Source organism: Mus caroli, unplaced genomic scaffold (assembly GCF_978045245.1).
Source record: "Mus caroli unplaced genomic scaffold, Mus_caroli_1 scaffold_15, whole genome shotgun sequence".
NCBI lineage: Eukaryota > Metazoa > Chordata > Mammalia > Rodentia > Muridae > Mus > Mus caroli.
The window spans coordinates 21,168,893-21,184,454 of record NW_028227270.1 but is presented as its reverse complement, the minus strand read 5'-3'; the positions used below and the strand labels follow the sequence as shown (position 1 = coordinate 21,184,454).

Genomic DNA, 15,562 nt, shown 5'->3' with positions numbered 1-15,562 from the left:
TAATTGGTGTGTGTATCAAGAACCAGCAAACACAGGATGCCCTTATTGTGAAGGTTCATCTTGGCATAGCACCTCTATTTTGTACGTTAGCTCCCATTACCATCATTCTATACTAACTTCATTGTTTTTTGTTTTTGTTTTTGTTTTCTTAAAGAAAACAAACGGAACTTGTAATCCCCAAACTCGGGAAGCAGAGGTAGCAAAGGCCAGCCTAGGCTATATAGCGAGGCTAACTTGAAAAATGAAAAGAAAAGGGCTGGAGGGAGGAAAATAAATTGGAAAAAAACAGAGGGAAAGGTAAAAAGAGCTAGAAGACCGGGGGGGGGGGGGGGGGGCAGAGAAGAGACAGATGTGGGAGGAGTGAGTTGGGAGCGTGTGGAAGGTCTCTGGCTGCCTCCGGGCCACCGTACTCTTCCGGTCCCAGAAGCCCCGTGACGGAAGTCGTCATTGGGCGAGCCCGGCAGCGTCCGTGGTAGCAAGCCATGGCGATGGGCAGTGGCGGCGCGGGCTCCGAGCAGGAAGACACGGTGCTGTTCCGGCGTGGCACCGGCCAGGTGAGGTCGCGGCCCGGCGTTAGCGCTCCGAGCGCTGCCCGAGACCGAGGCGGTGCGAGCTCGGGCCACATCCGCAGGCGGCTCCTGGTGCAGCTCGGGCGCCGGCGAGGCTGTGAGCCACGCTTTGGTCCTGTGTGACTGTGAGGGGATGTGCGGGAACGGGGACAGGCTGGCTGAAGCAAGGCAACCTGATAGGAGGCATTGGAAAGCTCCAGATTTAGGTCAGGATGAAGATGTTCACAGTGACTTTAGACTAAAATGCTGGTTTTCTGGATCTAGTTTTGTAACCGGAAGGACCAAGTGTCGCAAACAACAGTTGATAAAGTTTGAGAGAGAGGGATAACTAAAGTTGCCCAGAGTAGTTGAAAAGTTGCTATTGACTGCATTGCATTCAAATGTATACGAAGGCAGATCCGAGGCAGGGTTGGTGGTGCACGTATAATTATGTGCACAAACGGGAGATGGGGGCCGGAGGGTCGGGAGTTCAAGATCCTCGGGTACAGCGTGAATTCCGGACCAGCCTAAATTACAGGGAGACTGTAGAAATAAGATAAACACTGGTAAGTACGAGGGCAAATCAGAGCCTTGTTGGTGGACTGTGCCTGTGATCAGTCCCAGCTCCTGAGGCAGGATTGTGAAGTTGAGGCTAGCCTGGGGAACAACATACTCTATCTAACGAAGTTTAAAACATTAGGACAGCGGTCTTCTTATGGTATGGCAACTGATTTCTGCTTGGAGCTTAGGGTGGGAGAAGAGAATTCTGGGCAGCTTTGGGCAGCCCAGCAATTCCTATTCTGAATAAAGCTTTGCCCTTTGTCCTCAGGGGAGCCCTGGTGGTCTGGTTCTCTCCTTAAAACCACAAGGTTCCTGTGCTTATTTGTCATCTTGGTAACTTCTTCATGCCCAGGGTGATGGGTCATGTTTACAATCCCAGGGGGAATCTTATTGATTGCAGCTTCTTTCTTGTTGCTGTTTTGTTGTTTTTGTTTTGAGACAGGTCTCACAGGGGAGCCTTAGGAGACCTGGAACTCTCCATGTAAGCCAGGCTGGCATCAAACTCAAGGAGATTGCCCCGTCTCAGCCTCCCTGTGCTGGGGTTATAAGGGTGGATTACCACACCTGGTTTTGAACTTTATTTACGCCCCCCCCCATTTGAATCAGGGACACATTCCATAGCCTAAATTGGCCTGGAATTCAATATGTAGACTAAACTGGCCTGGAGCTCTTGGCAACCCTACTGTCTCCGGCTCCGGGATATTGGGATTGTAGATTATAGATATGAGCCATTTTAATTTGTAATTCATGGTTTTGTTTTTGTTTGTTGGTGTGTTTGTTTGTGTGTTTCGATAGAGTTTTATGTTGTAGTCTATGCTGTCTGGGAACCCACTATAGCCCAGACCAGTTTTGCCTTGGCAGTCCTCCTGCTTCTACTGAGTATATTGAGGCTTTTTTAGGTGCTAGGATCTCTATGTTAGTGAGTGGTGACTTTCTAGAAATGTATCTGTCTGTAACACATACACTCTGAGTGTCTGGGCTGTAGGCATTGCTGGGGGTTGATCTAGGGGCTTTGAACTACTTCCCCAGTACTTTCTATTATGTGTTTTTTATTAAGCACATCTATCTATAACTTATTTGTATTTTTCCCCCTCTTCAGAGTGATGATTCTGACATTTGGGATGATACAGCATTGATAAAAGCTTATGATAAAGCTGTGGCTTCCTTTAAGGTATGAAATGGTTAATCATTTTTTTTCTTATTTCCTCAGGTCATACATTTTATAAAGAAAGAGAGAGAAGAAAAATAAACTTGAGCACATTGAGGCTTTCTTAGGTGGTGGGACCTGTTATGTTAGAAAGTAGTGACTTTTAAAAAATATATCCCTCCATGACACATAGATTTTTTTTTAACTGTTTTCATAGCATGCTCTAAAGAACGGTGACATTTGTGAAACTTCAGATAAGCCAAAAGGCACAGCCAGAAGAAAACCTGCCAAGAAGAATAAAAGCCAAAAGAAGAATGCCACAACTCCCTTGAAACAGGTGATGGATTGATTTAACCAGGGTCCTGCCCGGCCTGAGGGGCGGCATGCTGCTTCTGTTTGGAGTGCCCGAGAGCTGTGGATGAATCAGCAAACACACACATACACACACAGGCACGTGCACGTGCGCGCACACACACACATGTGCATGCTGGGCATTAAAACCAGAGCTCCCTGCATTCTGAGTATGTGCTGTGTAGCTGATCTGTAACTCACCCCCCCCCCCCCACACACACACAAGTTCAACAATTTAAAAATTACTAGGGTAACCCAAAACTTGTGGTAACTAGGTCTGCTGTTGAAAGCAGAAGACCTGGGGGTATAGTGCAGCAGCAGAGTACCTGGCTGGTTACAGGCCCGGCCTGTGTGCCAGTGTGTCCCTGACCAGACCCACATTGAGTCAGCACAAAACCCTATAGACTAGAGGTCTCATTCTCTCTCCTCTCTCTCTCTCTCTCTCTCTCTCTCTCTCTCTCTCTCTGAGTTTTTGGTAAAGTGAATAGTTTGATGCCTCATTATTTGATTCATTATTAACAAAGGGAAAGGGTGTTTACATTTGGTGAACACTTGCTTTTCTTTGACTAAGAACACTGGATTTGTCATACACGTTTGGTCTCTTTTGTTCTTAATGACACGTTTCGGTGGTAGAATACATTATAGCCATTCACCAGGCCAGGAAAAGGAGATGCCGGTGACTAAGAACAGTGTTTCTAATGAAGTGGATGGGAGGACTGGAATTACACTGGGAGAATTGGGTTATGGCTGGTTCTTTTCAGAAGAAGGAATGTTGCGTGTCCATAACTTTCTTTTCTTTTGTAGTGGAAAGTTGGTGACAAGTGTTCTGCTGTTTGGTCAGAAGACGGCTGCATTTACCCAGCTACTATTACTTCCATTGACTTTAAGAGAGAAACCTGTGTCGTGGTTTATACTGGATATGGAAACAGAGAGGAGCAAAACTTATCTGACCTACTTTCCCCGACCTGTGAAGTAGCTAATAGTACAGAACAGAACACTCAGGAGGTGAGGCCCTGAAAGATGTCCATTCCTGAAAGTGGACACTAAGTAAGGAAAAAGCATTAGAATCAGTTGTCACGTTGACGCACGGAGGCGTTGAATGACGTTCTCATTCTCTCTGGTTCTCTTCTCACTCTCCTTTTGCTGGAACACAGGTCGGGGCCATACGAATGCTTGTTGGGTGCCCTGCCTTTGCATAATACAGTGTTTCCTTTTCTTTTGAAAGAATGAAAGTCAAGTTTCCACAGACGACAGTGAACACTCCTCCAGATCACTCAGAAGTAAAGCACACAGCAAGTCCAAAGCTGCTCCGTGGACCTCATTTCTCCCTCCACCACCCCCAATGCCAGGGTCAGGATTAGGACCAGGAAAGGTAAATGTTCTGCTGAGAAAAGTATATATGTCGGCAGGAATGAGTGTGGGGAGCCTAACTCTTCATTAAGTAATGGATAGCTTTCCTGTGAACCAGGAGCTTCTGGGCCTGCGTCTGGAAAGAGGAAACGCACAGTGAAGTAAGAGGCTCCCTGCACTGCCATGGCTGGCTGGCATGTAACTGGTACACTTTCCTTTTTACAGACTTTTATGACACTATAGTGTGTGCATGAGGACCCCACAGAGGAAGGAAAGAGCTGCTTTTATAAGCTGGCTTCTGACTTCCACACATCCTCGTTCCTCCATCTATAAATGATGGGGGATTACAGGCATGTGCCAGCCACCACACCTTGTTTATCCCAGAGCATAGTACAGGGTTAAAGTGTGAACACTTTGTATGGCTCTTTTGGTTGTAAGTAGTAGAAGTCAACTTAAGAAGAATTGTATTATAGGCTAGGTTATGGCTAGAAGAGCCTTAACTAGCTTGTTGTGTTTTGTTGTTTGTTTTGTACTAAGTAGCAGTATTTTCCCTCAGAGGGCATGGTATTTAGATAATTCTTGCATGTCTGTGTGCGCGTGCATATGTGTGCTGTATGTGGGAAGGAACTAGTGCCGGTGGCAGCCAGAGCTCTATACTGAGCATCTTCCTCAATCACTCTCTACCTTATTTTCTGGGGCAGAGCGTGTCAGTGAATGTGGAGCTTGCTGGTTCAGCCACCCTGGCCTGCCAGAGCCCCAGGGATCCTGTCTCCATCTCCCCGGTGCTAGGGCTATGAATATGTTCTGCCTTGTCTTGTTGCTATGTGGGTGCTGGGGACCCAAGCTCAGGCCTCTCTTTTCACCCCTAGATAGTAATTTGTAAAAATTAAGTATAGCACCTCTTCAGGCTTTCTCTGAGAAGTGAGTAGAGTGGCTGACTTGTCCTCTCAGCACTGGAGATTCGGTGAGGAGAGGATTACTGAGTTTGGGACCAGCCTGGCCTTCATAGAGACAGTTTTGGAAAAAAAAAAAAAAAAAAAACAAAAGACAAAACTAAAACGTAAACTGAAAACAAGGGATGCAAGGTGGTGCCCTGGGTAAAGGCATCTGCTGCCAACCTGCCGGCCTGAGCGAGTTCCCTGCAGTCTCTTGGTAGAGAGAGAAACGATTCCCAAAGGTTGTCTCTGGGTTCCACATGAGCACCGTGGTACACGCTTGTACTGGCTAGTTTTGTGTCAACTTGACACAGCTGGAGTTATCACAGAGAAAGGAGCTTCAGTTGAGGAAATGCCTCCATGAGATCCAGCTGTAAGGCATTTTCTCAATTAGTGATCAAGGGGGAAAGGCCCCTTGTGTGTGGGACCATCTCTGGGCTGGTAGTCTTGGTTCTATAAGAGAGCAGGCTGAAGCAAGCCAATAAAGAACATCCCTCCATGGCCTCTGCATCAGCTCCTGCTTCCTGACCTGCTTGAGTTCCAGTCCTGACTTCCTTTGGTGATGAACAGCAATATGGAAGTGTAAGCCGAATAAACCCTTTCCTCCCCAACTGCTTCCTGGTCATGATGTCTGTGCAGGAATAGAAACCCTGACTAAGACAGTGCTCCATACATGCATGTGCACACAACTAAATTAATTAATGTTTTAGAAAATTTAAACAACCAAAGATTTTCTGTGATAATTTTCTAATTAAAGGTTACATTTTGCCGGGTGGTGGTGGTGCACGCCTTTAATCCCAGCACTTGGGAGGCAGAGGCAGGTGGATTTCTGAGTTCGAGGCCAGAATGGTCTACAAAGTGAGTTCCAGGACAGCCAGGGTGATACAGAGAAACCCTGTCTCGGGGGGGGGGGGGGGGGGGGGAGGTTACATTGTATTAGAGTTTCTTGAATCTGGAGTGATCAAATTCTATAAAATATATCTTGTCTTTTTGGTAGTTTTTACAATGTACTCTAGCATATATAAGTAACAGAATCTCTAAAACTTTTTCTTTTCTCAGTTTACACTTACTTATTTGGGGTGGGTACTGTATACTTAATGGAAGTAAAAGGACAACTTATGGGAGTGGGTTCTCTTCCTTTGTGTGGGTCCTGGGAGTTGAACTCAGGCCGCCAGTCTTGCCCACAAGTACCTTTTATCCACTGAGCTGGCTTGTGGACCGTAACAGGATATCTACAAAGATATGTGATAGTGGGGAATGTATTCCTGTGATTAGACTCCTGGTAAATACATTGTCTCTGGTCGACTGAGTCATTACAGATCTTTACTGTGATTTTACTTTCTAAATGTTTATATAGAAAATAAATGGAAAACAATGTACAGTTTGTGTTAAGATTTGCTTCATCTGTAATTACGTATATGTGTACATGTCTGTGTATGGGCTAGTGCATATGATGCAGATGCCGTTAACTGCTGAGCCATCTCTCCAGTTCTTATTTCTCTTACATTGGTTTTTGAATACTCTCTCTTTCAGTGATGGAAGGGATTTTTCCTTAAGATATTAACTTGGAAATATTCTTTATAGCCAGGTCTAAAATTCAACGGCCCGCCGCTGCCGCCTCCACCGCCCCCTCCCCCCTTCCTGCCGTGCTGGATGCCCCCGTTCCCTTCAGGACCACCAGTAAGTACACAAGAGCTGAGGTTACACTTTTATATACAGTTAGTAATTGTTTTAGAATATAGGTAATTGGAGTGTGTTACCTTAGGCCACCCCTAAGGTTGGATTCTAATGAGTAAAACTGTAAACCTCTGGTTTTGTCTGGAAGGCCCTCTGTTACCCAGACGGTCTCTCCCAGTCTCACCGCCAAGCTCTGCTTGGTGTGGTTCCCCCCTCACTGGTTGGTATCCAGTTTCCTGCTGCTGGTTTCTGTTAGAAAGGACTGTCCTCAGCATACAGAGGTGACAGATACTATGTCCCTTGGAGTACATGAATGAGAGTCTCCGAGCCTGTACTTTCTCATGGGGCTTGTCTTTTGTCATTGTTTTGTTTTTTTATCCTAATGGAGGTTTTTGGTTTGTTTGGTTTTCAAGACCAGGTTTCTCTGTGGAACAGCCCTGGCTGTCCTAGAACAGGCTGGGCCTTAACTCACAGAGATCTGCCTGCCTCTGCCTCCCTAGTGCTGGGATTAAAGGCCTGCGCTGCCACTGCTTGGCCCTAATAGAAGTTTTATGGTAGTTTTATTTTTAGATAGTAACAGTAATTAAAAGGATATTTTGGAGCAGACTGTATTTGAGTGGGAGACGGGCAGATGTTCTACTCTAAATCTTTCCTTATGGTGTCCTTAAAAATGCTGTGTGTGTGTTTGTGTGTGTGTGTGTTTTGTGGAAAGACTTGAGTCTCTGTTTTGTGTCTTATGTATAGCTTCATAATGGAACAAAAATAGTCCAATCATACTATTAAATGTCAACTGGTTTTAATTTTTGTTAGATTTGTTGGTCTTTTCTTATTTTTTTTCTTTAAAGATTTATTATTCTACATAGGTAGACTGTAACTGACTTAAGACTCACCAGAAAAGGGTGTCAGATCTCATTACAGATAATTGTGAGCCACCATGTGGCTGCTGGGATTTGAACTCAGGACCTTCAGAAGAGCAGTCAGTGCTCTTACCGGCTGAGCCATCTTGCCAGCCCTGGCCTTTTCTTATTAAGGTTGGCTTTCTTCCAGTGCTAGATTCAAAAATTAAATAGAAGTATCTTATTGAATTTAGGAAGAGGTTCAGTTAATAATTCAGTAGTCTCTGTGTAAATTGAGTCCCTGGGTTTCAGTTTTTCCCTAAGTGGATTTTTTCCATTTGCAGATAATCCCGCCACCCCCTCCCATCTCTCCCGACTGTCTGGATGACACTGATGCCCTGGGCAGTATGCTGATCTCTTGGTACATGAGTGGCTACCACACTGGCTACTATATGGTAAGGACTCCCTGGGAACTTCCGGACATGCTCTTTGCAGTTGTACAACTTTTGGTGATGAGTCTTGCACTTAGAGCCAGCTCCTGCATGACTAGAATGTGGTTTGTTCTATAGAGCTTAAATCGTAAGTCAGTTTTAAGACCACTTTAACATTTAAAAATGGACAGCACTTCTTTCATCATTCCTCCTGAGTGTGATTGCAACTCATTTCAAATGTCTGCTTTTGTTATCTTGTCTGGTTTTTTTCAAGACACTGTTTCTCTGTGTAGCCCTGGTTGTCCTGGAACTCACTCTATAGACCAGGCTGGTCTTGAACTCACAGAGATCCACCTGCCTCTGCCTCCCTCCCAAGTGCTAGGATTAAAGGCGTGCACCAACTCCCAGCTCATTTCAAACTTCTTGATTGGCAGTAATTCTAGCACTCAGAAAGCTAAAACAGTAGATTACAAGTTCCAGGCTATCATGGGTACACAGTGAGCCACTATCCCAGCAGCAAACCATGTAACAGTGGAAAGGGAGGCTTAATGCTGTTAGGTTATTTTAGTTGTACTTTAAAATGTAAGTGAAACCTAAATTAGTTCTTAGACTGTTTTTCTGCTTTGGGGATGATGATTTTTGTTTTTCCATTGTGAGATTGGATCTTGCTGTATTCTTCAAGCTGGCCTTGAACTCTGGAATCCCCTTACCCTAGCCTCCCGAGGAATAGGGACTGCATGTGTGCACCATCATTCCTGGACATACTTGCTCTGCCGTGGCTAAGGTCTTACACTGACTCGTTTGGCCAGGTTTCCTAGGTGTTGGAGATCGCACCCTGGGGCTTGTGCATCCTGGGCAAGCCCCACCACTGAGCTGTATCTCAGCCTGGCCAGTTTTTGAAGTTTAGTGTTTCGTTGGTAAGCTTGATCTACATTCTTATGTTATTTTTAAATTTTTTTTATTTTTTATTTTTATTTTTGTATGATTCTTGACTGGTTTTTTTCAAAACTTATTGTTTATTGTGGGAAAATACACAGCATTTTCAGGGGATGGAATTTATGTTGTTCGAATGAAAGTTGTTTATACTGAATAGATTTTCTTCCCAGAGTTTCATATGGAATTGAGTTGCATTTCAGTTATTGCCTGTAGAGACCTTTAAAATCACAAATCAAAGTGCCATTTTAATCATGGTACTTTTATGGCAGCTTCTGCAACTTCTCTGGATATGTCTAGTCCAAGAGGACACTTTGGTTCATTTCGGATGTCTAATTCTACATCATGTAAAACACCCAAGCCAGCACGTACTCTTTCAGTTCCATTCCGTGTAACTGTGATGCCATTGTCAGTGCACGGTCCTGGAGGGGGACACAACAACGTGCACTGTGCTGCATTTGCTACGCTTTCCAGTGCTTTTCGGATGTACAAGTCACTTGCAACACCTCCAGATACAACCAGATTCCGTATTGTTTGTTAAGGTCCAGGCAACAGGAACACTACAGAAGGGGATGCTGAGTAATACAACAGGAAGCAGGCCAACTCCCAAAGCATATGTCAGCCACATACCACGGCTGTTCATTACACGAGTATTGGGGTTTACCTCACGGTGGGCAACTCCAACATTCATGTTTGCTCGGCCACCAGCTCCTGGCAGGTCACAGGACAATTCCTGCGGCAGCCACAGTAGGTCCTCATGCTAGAGCTTAATCTACATTCTTGTGTATAGTTATAGCTCTGTTACCTCCCATTGTATAGATATCAAAGCATTCTGTTTATCCATTCTACTATTAATGACTGCTTATGTTGTGATTTGGGCCAATAAAAATGTTTCTGGGGCTGGAGAGATGGTGTAGCAGCTAAGAGCAATGGTTGTTCTGGAGGACCCGAGTTCCATTCCCAGCTCCCATAGGGCTGCTCCCGACAGTGCTCACCCTGGCCGGCGCTTTTAACTCCAGTCCTAAGAAGCTCTTGTTAGGTAGCCATGCTCCTTAAAGTAGTCAGGCCAACTCAGAGCTAGCCAGAGAAGTGCTTCCCTTTAGGGGCATCATCTGTGTGTGCATTGATGGCATTTCACTAGATTAGTGTGCTTAACTTAAAATATCAACATATGACCTCAAGACGTGTGGGAAGTGTGCTGTCCTTGAGTGTGAAGTTCTGAGGGTTTTACCTTTGGAAAGAGTATAGACAAGCTTGTCAGTCAGGCTTTCCAGTCGCCCAAGACTTGTGACGATCCCACTGACTTCCACGAGCAGTTCATAGCCCTTACAGAGTGTGGCCAAGCCACAGTGTTTGCCTGCCCAGTCAGGATGGTGGCGGCAGCTCCGTGGTGGTCGCTGCTCACCTCTGCGGTTGTCTTGTAGAAATTCAAGCAGAACAAGAATGAGTAAGAGTGGTGGTGGTGTTGCAAGAACGTAAATGTGCTCTAGCTTTGGTCTTCACTGGTACCAAGACACCTTCAGTACATCTCTGGCTGTTGAGATGTAAATGTAGATGCACTGTGTAGCCTAGGGTGGCCTTCCAATCACAGCAGTCCTCTTGTATTAGCTTTCTAGTTGCTGATGGTACAAGTGTGTGCCACCATGCTTGCTTTGCATCAATCACTGTTAAAGTATATTGGAATGCTATAAACTACTTTTTAAAATACATAAACTTATTTTCTGATGACACTAAATAAAGTTAGCATGTCTCATGAAATACACTGTTCGGTTGTTCTAGTAGTGCTGGAGATCTAGTAGTGCAGGGCCTTACACATGTTAGGCAAAAATCTCTAGCACCAGACTGTTCCCATTCTCATGGGTTTTCTGTGTCAGGTCTTCCTGTCATAGCTCAGCCTTTCTCCAGCCAGGATGGCCTTAAAATCAAAGTCCTCTTGCTTTAGTCTCCTAAGCACTGGGATCATTAGGTATATATCACTAAGTTGGGCGTAAGGGCTATGTGTTTTGTTGTATTCTCTTTGTTTTTTAAAAAAGAGACAAGGCTAGCCTTGAACTCACAGAGATCCTCTTGCCCTGATTTCCAATTCCTGGAATTACAGACATCTGCCACATCTCCCAACACAAGGCAGAGTCTGCTGTGTCCCAGGTAGTTTTAGACTCATCTTGTATCTGAAGATGACTTTGAACTCCGGGTCCTCCCTCCTCATCTCAGGGCTGGACTGTCCATGCATCACCAAGCTTGGCATCCAGCCGGGCTTGAATTGTTCACTCACACATTTATTTAGTGTACCCTGCTTAGCTTTTTTATATGCTCTCTTTACAGGGTTTCAGACAAAATAAAAAAGAAGGAAAGTACTCACATACAAATTAAGAAGTAAGTCTGTCATTTTAAAAGCTATTTTTACCTTTTGTATAATTGTCAGTTTGTGTAAAAAGAGTGTTTTGAACATTTGAAAATTGATGTTTATGTAAAATTATACTAAAGACATTGTATTTATGTGTAGTGTGTGTGTGTGTGTGTGTGTTGAGGGGTGGGGGTGCGTGGCTGACAAGAGGACATTGGATCCCGTGAGCTTGAGTTGCATGTGGTTGTCAGCTTGTCATGGTGCTGGGAACTGAACTCCGAGTCTAGAAGAACAGTGAGTGCTCTTTAACCACTGAGCCCTCTCTCCAGCCCTGCTAAAGTCTGCCAAAAATAGATTATTGAATTATCCTCACATGATCAAATTCTCATGGTGTCAGAAGGTCATCCCTAATACTGTGTGCTTGCCTTGGTTATGTTGGCAAAACAATGATTCTTAGGCTGGCCTTGAACTCCGTGTTAGCCTGCCTCGGTCTCCATAGCACAAGGATTATAGACATGCAGCTCTGTACCTGGTTTAAAATCTGGTTTAGGGTGTGAAGATAATTGCAGTGTCATTGGCCTGTCAGGTTTGAGTTTTTGTGTGGGATGTGGTAGTAGGGATTGAACCCAGGGCCCCACACATAAGGAAGCATTCTGCCACTGAGCCATATCACCAGATCCATGGGTAGTTTTTATGTTAAACTTCTGTGTGTGTGGAGGTTTTGCCTACATGTATGTTTATGTGCCATGTACATGCCTGGTGCTCTTGAGGCTAGAAGAGGACACTGGATTTCGTAAAACTGGAGTTATATGTAGGTGGTTATTAAGTTGCCCAAATCTTCTAACAAGACTAGTAAGTGCTATTAACCACTGAGCCATCTCTCCAGACCCATCCCCTCTTTTAATACATGATGCAGTATGCAGTATACTGCATTATTGTCTTAGTCTATTGCTGTGAAGAGACACCATGACCAAGGCAACTCTCATAAAAGAAAGCTTGCTACAGTTTCCGAGGGCTAGTCTATGAGCATCACGGCAGGAAGCAGACAGGCCAGGCTCTGGAGTGGTAGCTGTATATATGGAGTTTTTATTGTAACTTTCTGGAGGCCTAATATTTTGAGTTCATTTTTAACTTTAAAGGCATGTAACATTCTAATCCAGGTGGCTAATTTCTAGTTCTACTTCCCCCGCCCCCCCCAACAAAGCTGGTTATATTGTTGCAGTCACTTTAGTGAACTAAACATTAGTGAAAAGTTTAACACATGATTTGATAATTTGTAACATGTTTAAATTCTAATAGGAGAGGTCAAATATAGTACTTCTTAATTTTTTAAATTAATGTTCACATTTATTTATTTTGGTTTTTTCGAGATGGGGTTTCTCTGTATAGCCCTGGCTGTCCTGGAACTCACTTTGTAGACCAGGCTGGCCTCGAACTCAGAAATTCTCCTGCCTCTGCCTCCCAAGTGCTGAGATTAAAGGTGTGCATCACCACTGCCCAGCTAATATATTTTTATTTTTTGCATTCTATATAAAAATATGATTTGGGAAGTGGTAAGGTGCTTCAGAGGCCAAAGCCCTGGTGACCTGAGTACACTCCCCAGGGTGGAAGAAAAGGACCAGTTCTTATTAGTTGTCTCTGACCTCCACACTCACACACATGCATGCCCACACAATTTTATTTATTTATTGTCATTTTATAACTGCCCAGAGTTTTTTCTTTCAAATTCAGGTTCAGCTCTGTCCCAAGGAGATGGGGTGTCGGTGTCCCTGGTCGACAAGAACAGATGTCTCCTCGTCATCTGTGGACTCTTGGCTAAGTGGTGTCATCATCAGCATCTCCCTGCTGTGGGAGTCCATCCATCCTAAGTCAGCAGCAGAGCGTGCCTGGGGCATGAGCAGTTGGAGGGACCGACCAGTGGAGTGTGCGTGTTCGAAGGCAGTCTACCCAGTCGTGACTGAGCACAAATGTGCAATTGTCATTTTCTTAGCATGTCAAGATTTTTATTAATGCCTTTAGAATTAAATAAAAGTCCTTTTTTGAAATCTCGACTTTATAGATATTTTCCTTTGGGATATATACAGTGAAGTTGAGTTTGTTTAAAGATACAAAAAGAAAACTAGTCAGGCTTATTACTTGGGTAAAAGGGCAATTTCTGAAGGTAGAACAAATTGATACTCTAAGTTTGGGGGACAAAAGCTAGCTCATGTCACAGGGCTATACTGGCCAGTCAGGAACCAAGGCGTGTTGTGGTTTTGTTTTGTATGTTTGTGTGCCTTGCTGAATGCATGTGTGAGTGTGTGAGTGTGTGTGTGTGTGTGTTATGTGTTGTCCATGGCTCATATGTGGAGGTCAGAGAACAACTTGGGAAGTCATTTCTCTTTTTCTATGTAGGTTTTAGGGATTGAATTCAGGTCATCTGGTGGCAGGTGCCTTTACCTGTTGAGCCATCTTACCAGCCCAGTTTTTTATTTATTGAAATAGTCTTGTCGTCAGCCTGGCTTACTTGTAATACACAGTCCTCTTGGCTCAGCCTCCCCAATGCTGGCCTCACCACAGCAGCAAATGCAACTACTACACCCTCACTGTGTTCTGTCCGCTAGAAGCCATGTTGTTCTCTTTGCACCTTCCCCTGTTTGTCTTTCTAGTCTCCCTCTCTCCCCCTGATGTCCCTTACCTCATCATGAATACTGCCTACACCAATTACCCATGCCATTCCCTCTCCCCCCCCCCCCCCCCCCCCGCCCCAGGGCCTTGGCCATGTACCATCTAGATTCTTATGGTAAGGATTGATGTCTTCAGCACCCAGGCTTCTCCCTGGTTTATTTGCCTTTGAAGGAAGAAGTAAATGTGATCAGCTGGAGATGGAACCCATTGATACACCATTTGATGACGTGTGCAAAGCACTGGGGTTTGATCTCCACTATTATAAAAACAGAATATGGTCAATGCTATCTTTGCCTAAGTTTTAGCTAGGTAAACTAAATTAACTCAGTTCCCCATGTCCCTATCATTTAGCCATCAAGTAAGTACTATCAAATTAATACCTACCTAGTAAGTAACTTTGCAAATATGTTCTCACTTGAGCTTTTAGAAAAAAATATTGGCTATTATAGATTCAACATAAGTTAGTTAATTTTCAGGTTAAATTTAATTATTAAGACACTCAGTTTACCTTCTAACCAGACATTAGTTAGTAACACTAATTTTAACTCTCTTTAGCACCCAAGACATTTATCTGGACTGAGGTCTTTCATTCCAGCAAGTACTCAACATTATTTCAATGCTGGGAATTGCTCTCAGCAAAACTAGAAGGGTGCATTGTATGTCGGCATGTAATGTAGTCCCAGCTACTTTGAAAGCTGAGGTAGTAGGATTCATCCTTCGAGACCAACCTGGCCAAAATAAGGAGACCACAGCTAATACAGTAATAGCAGAGAGACAGAGGCAGTGGAGATGGCTCCGTGGATGAAAGCATGGGGAAAGGACAGAGGAGGGCATCACTGCAGGATCACTGCGAGTTGCTGGCCATCAGCCTAGCCCAAACCCATAGGTTCCAGGTTCTCAAGGGAATAATGCAGGCAGTGACAAAGACACCAACGAAGATCTTTGTGCATGTGTAAACAGGCATATGCATACTCACGTGTACACATGTACTCTATCATCTTACACACAACATAGAAAATAGCCTATGGGGAGTTGTTAGAAAGATTTAGTTTGGCTCACAGTTCTGGGAGTTCAGGGCTGATTTATTTGGTGCGCTGGGCTTGAATCAGGCGTAATATTCCAAGAGGCAACAAAAGCATGATTTCTGCTTGTCCTGTGTGTGTGTTCACACTTGGCCTCTCAGGAAGCCACCAGAATTCAGTGGGAGCTTCATCTTGATGACTGTACTGGCTAGTTTTGTGTCAACTTGACACAGCTGGAGTTTTCACAGAGAAAGGAGCTTCAGTTGAGGAAATGCCTCCATGAGATCCAGCTGCAAGGCATTTTCTCAATTAGTGATCAAGGGGGAAAGGCCCCTTGTGGGTGGGACCATCTCTGGGCTGGTAATCTTGGTTCTATAAAAGAGCAGGCTGAGCAAGCCAGAGGAAGCAAGCCAGTAAAGAACAGCCCTCCATGGCCTCTGCATCAGCTCTTGCTTTCTGACCTGCTTGGGTTCCAGTCCTGACTTCCCTTGGTGATGAACAGCAGTATGGAAGTGTAAGCCGAATAAACTCTTTCCTCCCCAATTTGCTTCTTGGTCATGTTTGTGCAGGAATAGAAACCCTGACTAAGACAATGACTTTATCCTAAATACCTTCTAAAGGCCCCAGCTGCAAACACAGTAGATTAAGTCCCACTCCTAGAGGCTCATAGTGGGGATTGCATTTTAACATACATTATTTGGGAAATACTCAAACCATGGAATGAGAGAACATAGTTAAAGGAAAAGGCTCTTGTATAAGA

The 15,562-nt window shown here is 44.4% G+C and overlaps 1 protein-coding gene across 1 annotated transcript; it reads left to right on the top strand.

Moving 5' to 3' along the window:
• Positions 1-440: 440 nt before the first annotated feature.
• LOC110307837 (survival motor neuron protein) lies at positions 441-13,158 on the top strand. The gene is made up of 9 exons (XM_021180077.2): positions 441-554; positions 2,209-2,280; positions 2,474-2,593; positions 3,412-3,612; positions 3,833-3,979; positions 6,477-6,572; positions 7,750-7,860; positions 11,092-11,142; positions 12,845-13,158. The coding sequence occupies exons 1-8, from the start codon at positions 483-485 to the stop codon at positions 11,137-11,139; spliced, it is 867 nt and encodes a 288-aa protein (XP_021035736.1). The 5' UTR covers positions 441-482; the 3' UTR covers positions 11,140-11,142; positions 12,845-13,158.
• Positions 13,159-15,562: the final 2,404 nt, after the last annotated feature.

What these genes read in the sequence shown, in the direction of transcription:
- LOC110307837 (XM_021180077.2), top strand. Translation starts at nt 483, where the DNA reads ATGGCGATGGGCAGTGGCGGCGCGGGCTCCGAGCAGGAAGACACGGTG. An exon ending in AAGCTGTGGCTTCCTTTAAG is followed by an intron (nt 2,281 to 2,473) that starts GTATGAAATGGT and finishes CTGTTTTCATAG; the next exon opens with CATGCTCTAAAGAACGGTGA. An exon ending in CCACAACTCCCTTGAAACAG is followed by an intron (nt 2,594 to 3,411) that starts GTGATGGATTGA and finishes TTTCTTTTGTAG; the next exon opens with TGGAAAGTTGGTGACAAGTG.